We start from the raw sequence: 21,015 nt of genomic DNA on the forward strand, positions 1-21,015 counted from the left end.
CGCATTGCAGCAGTTGCTGTTACGGTGGCACGTCCCCTTTTGCAATATGGCAACAAGTCATCATTATGTGGCCAACATACACACATACACATGTACGTATGTATGTATGTATACCTGCATTTAATAGTAGTTGCTGATTGCTGAGAGGCACCGTTTCGTACATAGCTGTCTTGACGGGCGCGATGTGAGCGGCGCGCTGCCAGATATGCAAACTATCTTATCTTGTTGTAAAAGCTTATCGTTGACGTTTTGTGCGCATTTTTGCACTTCCATCAACGCATTGCCAGAGCGAGTAGCACCGGTCGCACAGCATCTCAGCCGCGCCACAATTATATACACTGGCAGCAACAGCGGCAGCAACGTCGATTAAATTGAATCTGTATGTATGTATGTATGTATATATGCTGTCTCTTATACACATCTAGATGTGTATAAGAGACAGGAGTAGCACCGGTCGCACAGCATCTCAGCCGCGCCACAATTATATACACTGGCAGCAACAGCGGCAGCAACGTCGATTAAATTGAATCTGTATGTATGTATGTATGTATATATGCTTGTATTTTTGTATGTTTGCGGGATGCAGGATGTTGTTGATTTTCTTAAAGCTGTATTTGCAACTAAACGAAACGTTTTCGCTTCCTGTCTACTAGTGCATAAAGTGTCTACACACACACAAACATAAACGTACAATACATACATATATATATATATATATAATACATATATATATGTATGTAGATATTAAGGTATTTATCTGCGCGCATAGCAGACGCTGGACCTTGGTGTACACCCCTTTGGCCAAGGGAGTTAAGTAGCATCGTGTTAGCCCGGTTGTGCAACAAAAGGTTTGTTGTATTTAGTTATGAACGCTTCGCAATTTTTCGCTGTATATTCGACGTACATATGTATGTATTGCAAGCATACTAACAAATTGGTGTATATAAACGAATATTCGCATGTAGCTTGGAATTATGATAAATTTCCATGCAAATTGCTGCGATTAACTTGTCAAAGCAAATTATCGGAAATTATTCCATGTAACTGCGTGTACTGTAAATACAGCATATATACTTACATACTTATGTACATACATGCTTGCAGTTTGGTGCATGCGCATGCCAATCTTTCACCACCTTCCACAATATTTAATGGCTGTCTGCGTACCTACCATTCAACGAAATCGTTTTGAAAGCGTAAAAGTTCACAATGAATAATTGGTGTAGCGCTTATTAAGATGCACTCACAAACATATATGTATATGTATAAGTAAATAGTCACATACCTACATATATATTAATATAGATTTTAAAACGAGCTCTCAAAGCGAACAGGCGACTTTCAAATGTATCAGTAATAAGAAATATAATTTGGTTCATCAAATTCATATAATATAATAAGCAATATTGTGTATTTAAGAAGGATCAACTTTCTGTAAATGGAACCAAACATGGAACTATTCTCAAAACTTTAAATTTGTACTATCCATAAATTGACTGAAAAAATAATCTAAGTCATATATGTAAGATCTATAGACAGGCAGAGAAACAAAACTGCTGACAAAGAAACAATTGTGTTTATATTTTCTGAGAGAACTAGGATATAAACTTCCAAAAAGTTATCTCAATGTACGACGAACTGTTGTTCGTACCACCTGAAACTAATCGACTTTTATATAGGCTTTTGTATATGCCTAAAAAAGATCAGGGTGAAAAAACGAGTCCCAATCTAGGTGACTATCTGTCCGATAGTAACTAGAGTAAAAATTTAGATATTTTTATAAAACTTGGTACACATGTTTCTCGGATTTACAGCGCATTCAAGTATTTTCGTTTAGGAGAGTTTAAATGAATTTTCCATTTATTGTCAATTAAAGTGTGCTCACATAATTAAGTCATTCTGTTTGAAACGGGTAAATTAAAATTTTTTCGCCACAATTTACATCAATATTGTTCTTTTTTACTAAATTAAGTTATTTTTAACAAAATTTGTAGTCATCGTCGTCATGGGCAAGAATAAAAKCACAACTTCAAGCGAAAGAAGGGTCATATGGGAATGTTTTCAAAAATATCAAAATATTGCCGAAATTGTAGATGTTTTAGGATTTTCTCGAGGCAAAATTAATAACGCTGTTCAATTTTATAAAAAAAAAATAAGACTTTTGAAAATTTACCGCGTAAACAGCCAAGAAAGACCACCCGTTCTGACGATAGGGCCTTAGTAAGGCTAAGTAAGTCTGATCCATTTTTAACCTCCACAGAACTTAGGGCTCAATTAGAGGAATACCACGGCGTACAAATATCTGCGCAAACTGTACGAAGACGACTACAAGAAAATTCATTGAATGGCCGTTTAGCAAGACGAAAACCTAACGTTCCAAAAAAAAATATTGAAAAGCGAAAAGCGTTTGCTAAAGACCATCTCTGGAAGGACTCTAAATTTTGGAATTTGGTGGTTTGGAGTGACGAATCCAAATTTAATGTATTTGGTAATGATGGGAAACCATATTTAAGACAACCCCCAAGAACTCAATCCCAAATACACTAAAAAAAACCGTGAAACATGGCGGTTCATCGGTGATGGTGTGGGGTTGCTTCACGTCATCAGGCGTTGACCCGATTGTTAAAATAGACGGGAAAATGACAGGTGAAATGTACAAAGGAATACTGGAGAACAATTTAGACGGTGATTATGTGGACAACTTACCGTTAACTTGGATTTTCCAGCACGATAACGACCCCAAACACTGCTCGCGGGTCGTTAAAACTTGGATACGTAGTCGAAATATTAAAATTCTGGATTGGCCAGTTCAAAGTCCGGACCTAAACCCCATAGAAAACCTATGGGGGATTATAAAAAGAGCCGTAGCTGCACGAAAACCTCGCAACAAAGATTCTTTATGGGAAATAATACAGRCAGAGTGGTACAAAATAAGTCCCGCTCAATGTGCTACTTTAGTCCAAACAATACCTAAGCGATGTACTGAGGTGCTACATAATAAAGGTATTAGTCTTAGCTAAGGTAAAACTGCAAAAAAATGTCGTATACTTCGAATAACTACATTTTCCTTTAGGTGACTTAATTATATGAGCACAACAACATGGATGGGCTAAGGGAATGAACGCAATATTTTTATTATTTTAGAAGTTAAATAAAAAATAAGTATTCTGTTTTGAACTGAATTAAAATTTCTTCCATTTTTTTGTAAAATTAAGTTTCATTCCTGTAGCATAGAAGTTGCTTTGAATAAACTTTCGTTCTGTTACTGGCGTGACTTAATTATGTGAGCACAAATGTATATACATATACACATATTTCTCTCGTTTTTAGACGCATAAACTTATTTAAATACATAATGGAAAGTGAGTGTGCAGGTAGTTTAGTCTCGTTTGAGTTTTCAATATAGTTTAATCCACATACTCGTATCAAGTAGGAAGAAAGTAAGCTTTATTTAGTAAGTATGCTCAACGCAATGTTTGAATCAAAGTTTTGATCGGTTCGCTCTTAAATTAAGTGCAAATAAATTTGGTTGCCATCAACAACGTTCGGCTGTGCAGATACATAATTCTTAAATATGAAAGATGCATATGCCTTTGCATGTGTCGGTTATTTGACATGTTGATTTTGTTTTTTTCAAATGCCCCTTGACGTTTAATTTTTTTTAACTAAAAAAGACATTTCAGAAAGAAAATCAACTTGTGAAAAAAACGGATATCCTAATGTATTGGCTGCTAATTAAAATTTTAATGTTTGTTTTTAAAGAAATCAGAAATATTTTCTTTCATTGGCAATGGTAAAAGCGTACTAAATTCGCGATTAATTGCAGCGAATAAGAATTGATTAGGTACATACAAATGTACATACAAATACTTGTATATTTGCATCTCTAACAGTAAGAATAGTTTTAAAAGTTTATGAGCAGTGACGAAATCAATCGGATACACCTTCGCAAAAGTTGCTGCCATTAAAAGTTATTATCACTAAACTTCGATCTAACCGGCAGCAAGTATATTAAATTACATTCATACATATGTACATACATATCTTTATCCCTGTATTATTTCAGATATTATACGCTTGAGTAGTTGTTGCAGTTGTGTCTGTGTGAAACTGTTACGAGTACGTAGTACACAAACATTCATTGTTCGTGAGAAAAACCATTTCCCGCCGCCACTAAGTCAAGGCAGCCCAGCCGACAGATGAATCAACCAACAAAGTACGTACAAACGAGCAGGCTAACCGACTTGTGGATCGGCTGATAGGCAGCAGTATTATGTGAACAATAAACATTTAGAAAAACTATCAGCGAACAATGAAATAAGCGACTAGAACAGGCCGAAAACAACAGTGTCCAAGTATAAAAGCAGATCGGCAACAAATAAGCGAAAAAGTCGGTGAAAATACCTGCATTATATACACATGTATATAAATCATACATACATATACACTATACATAATACTTGTATTAGCTGTGTTGCTTCAACGAAAATGCGCACAGCAACAAACACCGTGAAGGCAGCCAACGAAATGTAACGGTGTAACAACAACAAAAAGCACGCAAAAGCCGCGAATTCGATGGAGGCAAGCACATTGACTTGACGGCCGTCCCACCGACAGTCGTAAGTTCGCCCATGTGTTGGCCATTCGTACGGTCGTTGCGGTTGCCGCTAGAAAACCATTCAGCCATTAAATGCCGTTATCTGCTGATTACACAATAAAGGCAACAGCAGCAACAACAACAGCAACAAATCTGCCATAAAATGTATTTGTATGTAGTTGCAACAGCTTTGAGAGCAGCGCAACAAAACAATTACAATGACTTGCACACAAAAACAATGAAGGTGAAATACACAACGTAGCCGGTCGCTAGACAGAATTAAAAGCGGCAGAAGCACAACGGTAGTAGTATAGATATTTTAAAAGAACGAAATAATCTAATATTGTAAGCCAAATAAAGCAAACGCTTTGTTTGTTGTGGTAACCAGACTAAAATATGTTTCAACTGCCATAAAACATGCGATAAATTTGAAAACGGCCGATTTAGGATAATAGTTTAGAATCTTCAGAGTCTGAAGCACCGGTCGAAATCCTTAAGGCACATACTGAAACTACGAAGTGCGAAAATCAAAGAATCTACCACAATAAACGCTTTGCTTTCAGTGCATTCTTTTAATAAAAATCGAACCGTTGCTTGGCCAAGCTTAAAAAGATGAGAGTCCAACATTTTGCCTGGTTTCGCGTCAAATACTTTTTATGTGAACGTACACATTCAAAGCCTAAATTGAATTTTTCTGTCTGACGTAAAGCGAAGCAAAAGTTTTTTGTGAATTGGACATTACACATTTCAACGTTTTATTTGTTGAGAGTGTTTGCGTATGGAGAGGGACTCAACTGTCGCTGTAGTAAGTTTTACCCGTCAAGTATACGTTTTTCAGTTCTAATGTAATGTACTGGTTTCCTTTAAATCATTTTCGTAAGAATATTCCTAAAGCTTCTGTTCTAACTAATAATACATAATTTTACAAGTATTGTAAAGAAATGTTGGCTGCACCGAAGCTAATATACCCTTCCAGGTGCATTTCTTTTAGTAACTATGTGTCCAGTTTGTATGGAAGCTATATGCTATAGCAATCCGATAAGGACAATTTCTTCGGAGATTACATTCTTGCCTTAAAAAATAGTCTATACCAAATTTCGTGCATATATCTTGTCAAACGTGGAAGTTTTCCATACAAAAACTTGATTCCGATCGTTCAGTTTGCATGGCAGCTATATGTTACAGTGGTCCGATATCAGCAGTTCCGACAAATGAGCAGTTTCTTGAAGAGAAAATGGCGGTTAGAAAATTTCAAAACGATGTCTTAAAAATTGAGGGACTAGTTCGTATATATACAGACAGACGGACGGACAGACGAGCATGGCTAAATCGACTCAGCTCAACATACTGATCATTTATAGATATAGTATACTTTATAGGGTCTCCGACACTTCCTTCTGGATGTTACAAACTTCGTGACAAACTTAATATACCCTATTCAGGGTATAAAAACAAAAGAATTCTATTGTGAATTATGAACAAATTATATATCTATTTAAATTTTCTACAAAGAAAAAATATATTTCCTAATCAATATTAAAAAGCATATAGAATCGCTGATTTTTGCTTCGTACATACATACATATTCGTTAATTTTGTGTATAGTTTGCTCGCTACGTCTATGGTATAATAACTGTTGTGTGACACACGATACACAAAGCTCGCTCAGAGAGTGCCCGCGGGCTGTTCCAAAGGTTTACACTACTCTTGAATGTTCAATGTATGTATAACCTATAATACATGTAACGACATTTTTCGACATAGACGTAAATATACCTCAATTCGCAGTGAGCATTTTTTATGGTGCCTATTTTATTACTTTTAGTTAAAAGCCAATATTTTTAGAATATTTAGTATATATATAATATATTTGCTAAAAAATCTATGGCGTCACAAAGCAAAATACTCTGTATATTTTTAGATTACTACATTTCAACCCAGCGTTCTCAAACTAATTTCATCTATATGGTACGTCATAGGTCCTATCATTTTCGAGCTTTTACAAAAGAAAAAACGTATCGCACTATAATTGCTATTTTCATACTATAATTGCTTTTTCACCAGGCATCACTGAAACTAATTAAGCTTATGATACGAATAATGACCCAGTCCAGCATGCACCATTTGCGCCAGTTTTAGTCACCGCCTACTAACTCCTCATTCCTAAACTCGCTGAAATAATTAATTTCAATCAAAAGGGCAACATAGCCGCAAACTCTTTTTTTGAAGGTTTCACACTATCGAAACGGTATCGAAATGTTGGAAGAACGTTTAAAACAACGTCCTTTCATTGTTTGCTCCAGCGACTTTTTTGTCCATGTTGTAATACATATGAGATTAGAAGTAAACGGATTTTTTTTCAGAATAAAAATTAGGGAATTAGGTAACACAACCGTCATTTTGTTTGAAATTTCTGTGAAAACTTTGAAAAATTTAATTGCCAAGATTATTTATAGTAAAATCTTATAAACATAAAGTTGGTCCTTTTGTTATTAACCCGGAAAAGATCTTGAAATTAGGAGCTTTTTAAAACTGAAAATATAAAATTAACGTTTTTGCTACGTAACGAGTTTATAATCTTCCATATTATTGATATTAGCACTATAATAGTCAGAATTCTACTAAATATATTTGATTAACATATGACTCATTCGCTGTTGATAAATTCATAACTCACCTGTCAATTCGTTTTAGAGCTAATTTAGGCAAATCTAGGCTTACAAGTAAGCTACTTAGACTAATGGCCAAAAATTCCCAGCTGCAGCTATAATTCTTAAATGTATTATATTTGTTTTGCTTGCCACACTTCCTGAAGTTAAGAGGCCTTCATGAATGTCGGCTAAGCCTGTAATAACCGCTAAACTTACTAAGTTGCAGTAAGCGAACTGGACTATTCGCACAAGCCCCTCTCTACCACTTCTACTCTACCTGAACTGGTTTCCCCCCGAGTACGAGATTTAAGCTTCAACTTAGCGCAACCCAAATATGCGGCGCGTTCGCACATATAATATTACGTTAAGGCAACACATTCAGGTATTCCAGAAATGCGCGCACACTAGAGGGGTTGCATGTATGAAAAATAGCACACAAGTGACTAAGCGGGCGCCAAGTCATTTGTTTATCTCTTTGGATTTCGCAAGAAGAAGTAAGCTGTCTTTTATAACTGAGAGTTCAATTATATATTCGCAAAAGAATGCATTAATTTGCTAAAAGAAACAGCCTTCTGCAGAAAGCATTTGCTAGACGCTGTCAAAATATATTTCTGAATCTTTGATTGTTCAAAAATAATATACATGCCGCGTGCACATGCATTTGTATGATCGCTTGAAACGTTGCCAATTTGTTTCGCTTGTAAAATTTTAATTTCAATTTTTACTATTTGTTAAATTTTATTTCTGTTTTTCCCTATCGGAGAAATCTACTTTTCACATAATTTTTGTCAGGTTTTTTCCGCGTCGTCAAATGCCGCCAAGTGATTGCAAGTTGCAAACATTTGTTCAAAATGAAGCACAACCGTATGCACTGCCACAACGTTGTGGTGCTAGCCGTGCAACAGCGGCAGCGCCCAAAAATAAACATTTTTCGCGTCACTGCGAATTCGTGTTAAAGTTCAATGGACCCCGAGGCCCTGCGAGATTTGTTAGTGTGGCAGCAATTGGCCACACGCTGCATGCCACAAAGTGAGCGCGCGCGCGCGAAAATTGCCAGCAATTAATTGCAACACTAACACGCGAAGTGATAGTTGTTGCCGTGACCTGGACAATTGTAACTTCCAATACCATCCAAATAAATACCAGGTTCAATGTCCGTCCGTGACTAATTTTCCTTAAATGTACTTACTTATTTTTACTTAAATTTTCTGAAGTTTTACAAGGGAAAGTGTCAACAAAAATAAACAAATAAAAGTCCCGTATAACTACAGTCAAGCGTAATTTCAAGGAATTTTTACCTCAACTAAAAGTAAAGAAAACAAGTAAGGAAGGGCTAAGTTCGGGTGTCACCGAACATTTTATACTCTCCCATGATAAAGTGATAATCGAGATTTCAGGCGTGGTTGTGAACCGATTTCACCCATATTTGGTACATATCATCAGGGTATTAAGAAAATATTATATACCAGATATCATTGAAATCGGTTGAGTACTTCCTGAGATATGGTTTTTGGTCCATAAGTGGGCGACACCACGCCCATTTTAAATTAAAAAAAAAGCCTGGATGCAACTTCCTTCTGAGAATTCTTTCGTAAAATTTACTGTTTCTGACGTTTTTTGTTAGTCGGTTAACGCACTTTTAGTGATTTTCAACATAACCTTTATATGGGAGGTGGGCGTGGTTATTATCCGATTTCTTCCATTTTTGAACTGTATATGGAAATGCCTAAAGGAAACGACTCTATACAGTTTGGTTGACATAGCTATAGTAGTTTTCTTTTCCAAAAAAATTACGGCCAAATATGCCCCTCCCTAATGCCTGTCTCTTATACACATCTAGATGTGTATAAGAGACAGCTCTAATGCGATCCTTTGTGCCAAATTTCATTTCAATATATTTATTTATGGCTTAGTTATGACACTTTATAGTATTCGGTTTCCGCCATTTTGTGGGGGTGGCAGTGGGCCGATTTTGCCCATCTTCGAAGTTAACCTTCTTATGGAGCCAAGAAATACGTGTACCAAGTTTCATCATGATATCTCAATTTTTACTCAAGTTACAGCTTGCACGGACGGACGGACAGACAGACATCCGGATTTCAACTCTACTCGTCACCCTGATCACTTTGGTATATATAACCCTATATCTGACTCTTTTAGTTTTAGGACTTACAAACAACCGTTATGTGAACAAAACTATAATACTCTCTTTAGCAACTTTGTTGCGAGAGAATAAAAACTATAAAACACTTTGAGGAAAATGAAATGGAGCGAGAGAGTGGTTACAATGGTGCATAAATTGGTCTCACCCGTTCATGATGAAATTATCCAACTATTTTTCGCTGGTGCTTCCAGTAACAGATTATTTACAACTCCTACTTACCCATTTCCATTTTTCATAGCTCAGATTTGCTTAATAGCTTGCAGCGATTTACATATATTCCTATCCACAATTCCAGAGCTGTTGCCAACTAATGGCAAAAAATAAATAATTTCATACTACAACGATATAATGATCTTTGAGACGACTACTCCAAAAACATCATACATGTCTGCGAGAACTAATGAGAAACATAAATATTTATTTCTTTTTAAAATAAACCAAAGTGTATGTATGTATATGTGTATTTCCAAAATGGCGCCACACCGTCGATTACTGATCGATATCGGTGCACCTTTAATCCGTTTTCATAAATAACGTGAAAATTCGAAATATTTTGTTGAACTCCAACTTTTTGACAGCGATTCATGATTGCCCAAGACGATACAGATCTGGACTGGACAATTGACAGAGTTTCGCTCAAAGAATTGTTTTGTCAAACGTGCTATGTGTTTTGGATCAATTTATTAATATATTAATTACTGGCATATTTTCTGTTGCCCATGCTAGCAGCACATTACGCAGTATCACAACATAGTAGGCCCCGAACAATGTTTTTTTTTTTTTTTTGTTTTTTTCGCCATTATTGCAGACAGGGGAAACGTATTTGAGAAGGAAATCTGAATATTTTAGCCATCTTACTTTTTTTCTACCATCTGTACGAACGAAGTCGGTTAATCTTCCTTTCGTCGGTCCAAACCACAAATTTTCACTCGTTGATCTCCCAAAATCTCTGGATATCTGCAGCACCTTTTCGCGGGTGCTGAATCGGGCAAACCCTGTGTATGAAAGTGTTGAATGGCCTCTCCTTACGACGTACATTTTTTGTTATTTGATATCTTGAAAAATGATTCATTTTACAAAATTCCAACTTTTAGAGGCAACAATAACAACTCAGGGTTACCAGTCTCGATATATTGTAATAATTATAAAAACTGTCTTCAATATGTTTAAATTTTTTTCAAACCAACTTAAAATCAGAGTCGAATGCTATTATGTATAAATATATAAATTATTTTTATATAAATATATAAATTAAATTTTAATATATAGTCTCAAAATTCACCTATTACCTATTAATTTATATGATTAAACATTGCATTATATTATTGATATTTTCTCATATAAGAGCTACAAACGTTTTTTAAACAAAACAAACGGAAAAAGTACGGCCCAATGACGCCGCCGGTCCATGAACCGCTCCCCGCCGTAATTTTTTCGAAATGCAGTGGTGACTCATGGAGTACGTAAGAATTTACTTTTACAAGAATAAAGAATTTCATTGATATCCCAAACCTTAGTTGTTAAAATAACTTTTGTAGCTCCCTTATTGAACATATGTATGTATATATTACTGGTTTATAAATACATACATATGTTATAAAATGACCCTGATAATCTCTATATTTCCATAAAGTAAAATTTCTAAAATACTGTTAAAATAGGTAAAGCTTTCCAATATATTTTCTAAATACTCAGTATTCAGTCGCGGTCTTCATGTTTTGCATATCCCTTCCTAAATCGCATATTAGATACCCTCGTTTTCTCAGCGGCATAGTTTCGTCTGAAACACACAAAATAAAGAAATTCGTAAATTTGTCAATAAAAGAATATTATGCAACATTTACCTGTCCTTTTTTCATCTGTCACTTGTTCGCGGGGGTTTGGGACAATTGCTTTCGCTTTTTCTTCGGATGCTGCCTTTTGCGATGTTTCTCCTATTTGCACTGTTTCTTCCGTTTGAAAAGTTTTTTCGTTTTGTTTTAATTCCTTAGTACTCTCAATTTCTTTATTTTGTTCAGCTTCTTTGTTTTGTTCAGCTTCTTTACTTTGTTCAGCGTCTTTGTTTTGTTCAGCTTCTTTATGCGGTGGCGTCCAGAAATTCTTTATTTCCACCAATTTTAGTTGGCCCATATCACACAACCAAGTGACACCATTAGCGTTTGTCTCCATGGCTTTTATGACATTCGTGGCACAATCAGCTGGCGATTGTGCTTTGACTAAGCGACGCATTTTCTCGGTCAACATCAATTTCTTGCCCAGAAAGCAGTATACATCTTCAAAATGTTTGGTGCTGGTAGGGCCCGGACATATGGTACATAACTTTATGCCAGTTTTTGGCTCTAATAGCTGGAAATTATTGCAAGTATTATTAGCTATTTAGTAGTCAAGCAAATTGGCTAATTATAAATTTTGTAGTGATACATTTATCAGATGTACCGTATTTTTATACCCTGAACTCTTATTAATATAAAGTTTGCTGCAACCAGAAGGAAACTTCATAGACCATGAAAAATGTATATACACATAAGAGATCAGCGTGAGAAACCGACTGTCTGTCTGTATCTCTGGATCCTCAGTTTTTGAGACAACGAAACTGAACAATATCGAACAGTTCAATCTTATATGTAAATATGAGTATGATTCACTAGCAAATCATGTACTCGTATAAGCTGATCGTTACTGATTCAAATTTATTTTTTATTCAATAAACTGATAGAAGCGGCCAGAGGTTAAGTAGTCGAGTTTAAACAAAAATGTGTTACTCGTTGCAGTTCTTTGTCTTCTATCATACAAACTGATCGATGAAAATCAAGTTGTTGTATGAAAAACTTTTTAATTTGACTTGATATATTCACTTATAGTAATTTTGCATGGATTGTTATCTAAAGCAGCGCTTAAATCTCTGAACAAATTGTACAGATCGGATAGCATATAGCTGTCTTACAAACTTATGAATCAAAATAAAATCGTTGTAAGGAAGCATTTTTTGTTAGACAAGATATTTTCACGAAATTTGGCATGCATTATTATCCAAAGCAACGGTTCAATCTCCGAACAAATAGTTTTGATCGTACCTCCATCTTGTGTGTGTGGTTTTTATTTGTGAAGGATATTATGATTCTATAGCGGATTTAAATTTTTTCTTGTTTATTTGTTTAATGCTTTTACAGTGGTTCTTTACAATTGAGAGCCCATTGGTATCAATAATCCAATTTATCTTTCCTCAAAGATTATAATTTCTCATAATCTAATGTTCTGTATTGCTTGTTCATTAGAAGCATACATTCATTTGCATACATCCATCATTATATCTTATCAATGTTCTTAATAGATTGATTTTTATTTATGCCGCAAAGACGTAAACACATTATGTTATCTTTATAATTTTTTTTTTATTAATGATAAAAAACTTTAATAATAATATAATAAGGTTATTTCGAGTAAGCTCCATTCTTTACGATTTCTTTCATATTTGTAGACAATAACTAGTTATATGTATATGCACATAATGGTTTCTTGACTTATTGATAGTCTAGTTTAAAATGAAAGAAACTTAATCGCGTTGAAAATAACGGAGCTATTAGCATACGAATCCATCGCATTTAACTCGCTAACTGTGCTGCTCTTACAACAACTTTTTTCATTTTCTTCAAGAGCTGGAACTTCAGAGGTTGCCAAAATATTACACACAATACTTCTTTGTTGCCAAATCTTAATACATCTAAGTGCATATGTATCCATGCAGCTTATTTAGAAAATTATATGCACTGCACATATTTTGCACAACACTGTTTTTTTTTCACTCCCACTTCAATTTTATAGTTTTTTGTTTTGTTTCTACAAATGTTATCTAGTTGTTTTTGTTTTTGTTTTTGTTTTAAGTCAACAGATTATCAATATACAAATACACTTATGTAGTAACTAAGCTCCTCATTTGTCGGAACTGCCGATATCAGAGCACTATAACATATAACCAACAGAAATGTACCTGTGAAGGGTATTTAGCCTCGGTGCAACCGAAATTAACGTTTTTTCTTGTTTTACCTACCGCTAATGCTCGTGTAAAGTTCAAAATTCCTCCCTTTGTAGCGCTGTATATTGGTAAGGAGGGGAAGGGTGTCAGTGCAGCTACCGAAGCTATATTCAGAACAACACCGCCTTTGCCACCTTTACTTTTATCCATTAAATCGTAGGCCACTAGCGTGGCATTAATGGTGGCAGTAAAATTTGTTGCAATAATCAAATCGAAATCTCGTTCGTCAGCTATGCCCGCGCCATTGACAAGGACATCGATGTGTCCAAATTTTTCCACTATTCGCGTAAATACCGCACGAGTTTCTTCCAACCCACAAGTGACGTCAAACGCCATAAACTGGCAAACGTGTTTTGTGTCGACGGCATTTATCTCATTGAAAGCTGACTCATTCCACACCCGATCGAGTATCATGAGATTCTATAATGTAACATAATGTTACTCTTAAATTTTGTTTTATTGAAATTCGCTAGAAGCTAACATACCGCGACACCTTTTTGCACCAGCTGTATACACGTATTTAAACCGATGCCACCAAAGCCACCTATGTAAATAACATTCTTTCCGTTCAAATCCAATCCAACTTCGTCCATATTTATATCTGTTTGACAACACTCCATTTTTATTTACATTTTTGTTTTTTTGCTTTCAAGGTTCATCTATCAAAAACCGGATAGCGCACGGCAAAATACTTAAATAAAGTATTTAGTTCAACTTTTATCTAAATATGTGCAAACACAACCGTTTGCATTTGCGTTCGAATTTTGACTAAGCTGCCAGTGTATTGTGTACAGTCACGATAAAAATGAGTGTTTATTTTTGGTACATTTTCACTGAGCCAATATAAATTTTATATATATGTATGTATTTTTATTTATTTTTTGTTATCATTAGCGTAGCTATTATGTTTCCATAGAGCTAAGTGTGCGCGCTTTGCTCAGCACGTACTGTGAGAGTATTCATATCGGTTGCGCTCTCTTAAAATGACGCTAAAGTTATCAGTGTTTAAACCTTGCTACCTCGATTCTATTTCTGACTCACCGTTATCACTTATCAAATAAACCAGATTCTTTTATATACACACTTATATATATGTACATATGTATATGTGAATGGTCGTATTGGTGTTGAGATAATCAGCATTGGAGGAAATCAGAGAGAGTAGGGCATATATTTTATAGTCTCAATGATGAAAAAAAAACCATTTCAGAAAGCAGTGCTGGCTGATACAATATCCGTCTGTTATATACTATATCATTAACATATCCACCAGTCTTGTTTTTTGGCTTTAAAATACTCGTAATATTTATTTTTCTTTACTCATGTCCATTTTCGAGACTTACTCAAACAATATTCAGTGAGCAGTAATAAAGGGTTTTTAGAATCCAGCTTTCTAACCATTACTGGCATAATGAATATATTGGTTTTTCGAATATCAATATAGTTATACCGTATATTTTATTTACACTCAAAAACCATTAAGTTAGTTTTGTGTTTTTTCATAGCCCGAACAGGATAAATTAAGTTTGCCACGAAGTTTGCAACTTATAGAATATACATGTATATAAATTATCAGCGAGACGAAATGAGCCGATTTAACTATGGGCGTATACCGCATACCGTCTTTATGTTGCAAACGCTTTAGCTGGAATCCCCAATACCAAACCACTTTAAAACATAACTCTCTTGAATGGAAAATATTTTTTAGTTGACGAGATATGTGAACGAAAATTTGCATACATTATTTTCACAGATAATTTTGCAATCTCCAAAGAAATCGCTCATATCAGACAACAAAAGCATATAGATTCCATACAAACTGATCGCTCTAACTCAAGGTATCGTCACGAAATTTGGCATATGTTATTACCTGAGGCATTCTCCGAACATATTGTTTAGATCAGCCATTTAAACTGACCGATCAAAATGAAGAAAAAGGTCTATATTTTAAAAGGGTATAATTTTATGCCACAAAAAAGGCACCTTTGAAGGTTAGTTAGCTTCCATGTACCCGAAGTTAACATTTTTGTTGTATTTTAATAAAATTATCCTATCCTCATGTACCATAAAGTACTATTTAAATGTTGCTTTCGTTATCATTTCCAACAGGGGTAGTTATGCAACTTTTGTAATACTTTGTAGAATGTTAACAAACCGGTTTCACTCTGTTATAATCGAGCCGCAAGTATGCTTCTATGACTGTAAGACTGTAAGAGTTATTAATCGTCTAAAAGAGTACCAAGAGTACAATTAAGAGAAAAACCACAAATAAAAACACATTCTTGTAGTCTAGAAATAAGGTACTCCTTACGTACAAATGTATGTACTATTCTATATCAATATGTATATTTAAATATTCAGTCTATGAGTGTAGAGCGCTGCGTCCCTTATTTTCCTCTCAAGGGTCGTGCTTCTAAATTGCAATATCAGCTGTATGTATCACATTCCGCACGCCGAGAATTGCAGCTTTCGCTTTCTGGATTTTACAGATGCTGTTTTTAAGTTGGTGAAGGAAATTTTAAATATGGTATTTAGCTTTGCCTTTGCATTTTTCTAACTTTGCTCTGTTTCCGGGTCTTCTCTATGATGTGGTGGTGTCCAAAAGTTTTTTATTTCCACCAATTTAAGCTGCCCCATATCACTCAACCACGTAGCCCCATTTTTATGCGCTTCTATAGCTTTGACTATATTATTTGCGCATTGGTTAGCAGTTTGCATTGGAAACGGACGACCGCGCATTTTCTCTTTAAAAGACAAGTCTCTGCCTTGGAAATGATGGACATCGTCCCAATATTTGGTGTCCGTAATGCCGGGACAAATACTATATAAAGTTATGCCGGATTTGGGTTCCAATTGCTGCAAAATAAGATAATAACAAATTATTAGAAAGAATCAGGAAAGTTTATATAATATTTTTAACAGCGTACAAACATAACTCTCTCTACCATAAAAAAAACGTAGAGAACGTGTACGTCTGTCCGTCTGCCTGTATATACTAGAAATAATAACTCAGTTTTGGAGATATCGATCTAAAATTTCGGAACCGTCATTTATTTTCCCAAGAAAGTACTTATTTGTTGCAATCGCCGATATCTGACTACTATAACATATAGTTGTAATACTAACAAACCAATAAAAAATCAAGATAGATATGTTTTTATACCCTTTTGCTCAAATGATTTGTTTTATACTTAGCTAGACTGCAGCTAAAGTTAACGCTTTTTCCTCTTTTACTTTAAAGTTGTAAGTCCCCCTAATCAGTTGCTTTTTTCCCGGTAATAAAATTAATGTTTTGAAGTTACTAAAGCCTATTTCTTGAATTATAAGTCAGTAAGCTATACAAATTTTGCTTACGTCGCAATGAGTCGGCATAATTTTGAAACCATATACTCATACAAAAATGCGACAGTATATGTATCTGTTATCTTTTGAAAAACCGGGCATCAACTTGGCAAGTAACATATAACCTTGTTCACTGTGCACCGATTCTGTCACGCACTCTTATGTACTAGTCAACACCATAGCACCAAAATAAGTGTCAAGATTTACAAAATTCTTATCTACAATATGCAGTTGAAGCTATGGTTTACCTACCGCTAATGCTCGTGTAAAGTTCAAAATCCCTCCTTTGGTCGCGCTATATATTGGTAAGACGGGGAAGGGTGTTAGTGCCGCTACCGAAGATATATTCACAACTACACCTCCTTTACCGTCTCTGCTCTTATCCATTAGATCGTAGGCAACGAGAGTGGCATTAACAGTGCCCGTAAAATTGACAGCGATTAAATTATCGAAATCTCTTTCAGTACATATACCCGCGCCATTAATTAGCACATCAATGCTTCCTAACTTCTCCGCTATTTGTTTAAACAGTAGACGAATCTTTTCCAAACCGCAGGTGATGTCAAACTCCGTAAACTTGCACACACAACGCGAATCGACTGAGCTAAGTTCTTTGAACGCTGATTCATTCCAGGTCTTGTGTAGTATCATTAGATTCTGTAAATTTATAGCATAAATATTAATATTTTTAGTCCACTTTTTGTTGTTTTTTTTCTGTTTTTTATGTTTAAATTTTATCTAACAACCTACCGCGACACCTTTTTCCACCAATTCTTTACATGCTTCCAAACCGATGCCACCAAAACCACCTATATAAACAATATTCTTGCCGTTCAAGTCCATATTGACTTCTTCCATACTGCTAGCCATACTTTTTGTTTAATAACTCCAACACTTATATTTACTTGTATAAACTTATTTTAATGTTTATATTTTTACACAACACTAAATAATATTTAAACACATGATATTTGTAATTATAGTTCATATATATGTACGTTTGTTCGCGCACAACCGCCCGACATTACGTTTGAACTCTAACTGAGTCGCTTAAGCACTGAAAACCTGTTGGCGATAACATATTACTATAAATATATATTTTAAAAATTTTGCTAGTCATCGTAAGCATTATATGTATATACATATGTATGTATTGTTATCTGAATTGTTAATTAGATAATTTCGTTGAGTTTATTCACTCAGTACGTATATACATAGACATCTAGCATTTTGGAGAGTGTGAGTAACCTTATCGATTTCGCGAGTAACATATTCCTCTCTTAGTTTTCAAACCAAATAGTGCAAAGTCATTGCTATCAACCGTTAAAAACGCTTTTTTTATGAAAATATTAATGAACATTTTTATGTACGACATTCTTCATGTATCTACTAAGTATTATATGAACATACGTATGTATATGCTTGCACGTTCTAACCATAAGCAGATATTGAAGCACGTGTTTATATACTAGACAATATACTGATTGTGCGTTTGTGAGAAGAGAACAGAGGCGAGCTAAAAAAAAAACTTAACTATTTCTATCTTGATTTTGATCGATCAGTTTGAATGGCAGCTACATATGTATGTGCTTTAAGGTTCCGATTTTTTCAGAAATTGTATCGTTATTTTAAAACAGAAGAAGTTTTCTCTGCAAGGACATGATTTTAGTCGTCAGTTCTTTTTTTTTTTTTTTTTTTTTTTTTTTTTTTTTTTTTTTTTTTTTTTTTGTGGGTATTGTGGGATTTTAGCATTGTCTGGGAAAAGAGTCTAGCCAAACTTCNGACATGATTTTAGTCGTCAGTTCTTTTTTTTTTTGTTTTTTTTTTTTTTATTTTTTTTTTTTTTTTTTTTTTTGTGGGAATTGTGGGATTGTAGCATTGTCTGGGAAAAGAGTCTAGCCAAACTTCGTGAAGGTATGCACATACCTCGTAAAAAAGTTTTCAATACATTAGCTTGATTTTCATCCTTCAGTTTGTATGCTAGCTTTATGCTACAGTGGTCCGTTAACAGTGGTTCTGACAAATGAGCAGCTTCTTGAGAAGAAAAACATATATTACGCAAAATTTCAGATCTATATTTCAAAATCGTTTGAATTAGTTCACGTATATACAGACGAGCAGACAGACAAATCGACACTGCTGATCATTTAAATATATATTTCATTGTACCCTAATTACGATCGAATGACATGGAGGATACATAATTAAAGAATTGTGTAGCCATTAGACGCCCACTTCAAAGTACAAAATACCACCTCTTGGCAAGTATAATTATTTTTTTTAGCATAAGACTCTGCGGATTAGATTTGTTGAAAATTTGCTATTTACCACATTACCCAGAACATATTATAAACAATGCTTCGATTTTCGAAATACCAGCCGGTTTCTCCGGTTTCTCCGTTTCGGTTAGTTTTTAGATTTTCCGAGGTCATGGGCATAAATACAAGGCGCGTTACTGATAGCAATGCATTTAAGCTATATCTTTGGAACTTATCCTCGGCGTTCTCTTGTGCATTTCATACTTAAAACATTAACAAAAATTGATTGGGTCAAACTGTAATTGATTTTGATAGCGTATACTGTTTCTGTATTGCTTATTGCTATAAAAGTTGTCAAACTTTTTCCTATTATTCGGTATTTGGTAACTTAGTGTGGGCCCTGACCATGAAATATATATGAAGCTAAAACCACTTTTTGATTAAAACTTTATGAAATGTTTCTTAATAAAGTTGTTTTTCAAAATTACCGCTCATCAAACAACGAGTTTATTTAAATATTTAAGTGTCATTAAAATATCCAAAGAGATAACAAATTTCTTTGTTTGCTTTAGAAACTTATTACTACGTCACCATGAGTTTTAAGGTTGAACAAAGATAGATAGCATAAATAAATCTAGTCATCTAACTCAATATTTGTTGACTAAAGTACAATATTAATGGCCATTAAAGAACTCCTGTCTTAATGATAAGTTGGCACTTAAAAATCTAACAATTCATGCAAGTGGTGCAAAAATAATGTGCAACATTCTTTAGGTTAGTCAGCTAAAAGCGGCTGCAACAAAGGGTTATGATCCTAAAAATGTTATCTTATCCGAGCTATAGTAGTATAATGGTTACGTAGAGTACAACCCTTTGAATTACTCTAGTTCTAAATAAAACTAGTTTTGACTATCCCAATGGTCAAATCAGTTTAGTTCCTAACTTCCTTAAAAGACAAGTTCCATAGGACACATCTCTAATTCACGCAAGAAAAGGCGCATTATATACATACATAGGTCAAAAACTTTTAAAACTTGTGGAATCGCAAATCTTATGAAAGGCAAAAGAAAACATTTGTTTTTCCAGTAATTAAATCAAGAAAAAACAGTGCATTTCTTATAACAACTATTTGTAAAACTAAATACCTATGGTTTGCGTCCAAACTAAAATGTTTTGCTGGTTCTTTTTAGCCACGTGGTGCGATGTAAGCATATCTGAAGTTGAATTAAAGTTACTTGAAAAGTTAAAAATATGTCTTGTGGAGATTTTTATCTTGGTTTTTATCGGCCAGTTTGATTGGTGACTATTATATAATATACAGTGGTTCGATCTGAACAAGGTATTCGGAAATTACAACGTTGTCTTGTACAATAATCTAAGCAAATTCCGTGAAGATATATATTATATATAGGGTCTACCCCAAGAAGCCAAATGAAAATGATTGACTTAAATTAGAACATTTGTATATTGAAACTAGAGAAACCAAATAGTCAGTAATTTTTGGATTAGAAAATTGAATATGTCCGTTTCCAGAAACATTTTATTTTCTGAATGGATCATAAGCAAATACTTTTACTATTACCGCTTGTCAACTGCTAATTGCAGAGTGTGTAAATAACTCAATCCACTGTAAAATGATCTCGTATAATTTTCGATTTTTAAAACAGCTATTAAATGGTTTTTCATTATTATAATTTAAATTTTAATTCATATTGTAAGTTTAACGTCAAACACTTGTGTGATTAATTATATGACACGTATTGAACTTACAGTTATGAGAGACGGTTGCTTTGAGATTTAGAATATGCGTTTCGTATGAAGTGTGAAGAATATAAAGGTGCAAGTTCATTTATCACAACACTTAAAATAATAGGTTGTCAAAAATTTTTGCTGTATTTCTTGCTGTATTATTATTGAATTTTCAATTGTTCATAACATTTTTTTTGATGACTCATGCCCAGCTCTTGACC

The 21,015-nt window shown here is 34.4% G+C and overlaps 2 protein-coding genes across 7 annotated transcripts in view; one reads left to right on the top strand and one right to left on the bottom strand.

Annotated features, from left to right (window-relative positions):
* Positions 1 to 21,015, top strand: part of LOC108967235 (protein outspread) — a 142,462-nt gene that overhangs the window by 76,742 nt on the left and 44,705 nt on the right. The window lies entirely within an intron of this gene.
* Positions 10,687 to 17,831, bottom strand: LOC108967237 (alcohol dehydrogenase-like). Of its 2 annotated transcripts, none has more exons than XM_018930536.1 (4): positions 17,538 to 17,831; positions 17,040 to 17,444; positions 11,257 to 11,758; positions 10,687 to 11,192 (listed from the first exon to the last, which is right to left on the bottom strand). In XM_018930536.1, exons 1-4 carry the CDS (start codon positions 17,655 to 17,657, stop codon positions 11,104 to 11,106), a joined length of 1,116 nt encoding a protein of 371 aa, XP_018786081.1. In that variant the 5' UTR covers positions 17,658 to 17,831; the 3' UTR covers positions 10,687 to 11,103. The 2 variants fall into 2 exon arrangements, with proteins under 2 accessions (XP_018786081.1, XP_018786080.1); XM_018930535.1 differs by lacking the exons at positions 17,040 to 17,444; positions 17,538 to 17,831 and adding exons at positions 13,461 to 13,865; positions 13,931 to 14,938.

This window comes from Bactrocera latifrons, unplaced genomic scaffold (genome assembly GCF_001853355.1).
Source record: "Bactrocera latifrons isolate USDA-ARS-PBARC rearing strain unplaced genomic scaffold, ASM185335v1 scaffold_180, whole genome shotgun sequence".
In the NCBI taxonomy this organism is placed as follows: domain Eukaryota; kingdom Metazoa; phylum Arthropoda; class Insecta; order Diptera; family Tephritidae; genus Bactrocera; species Bactrocera latifrons.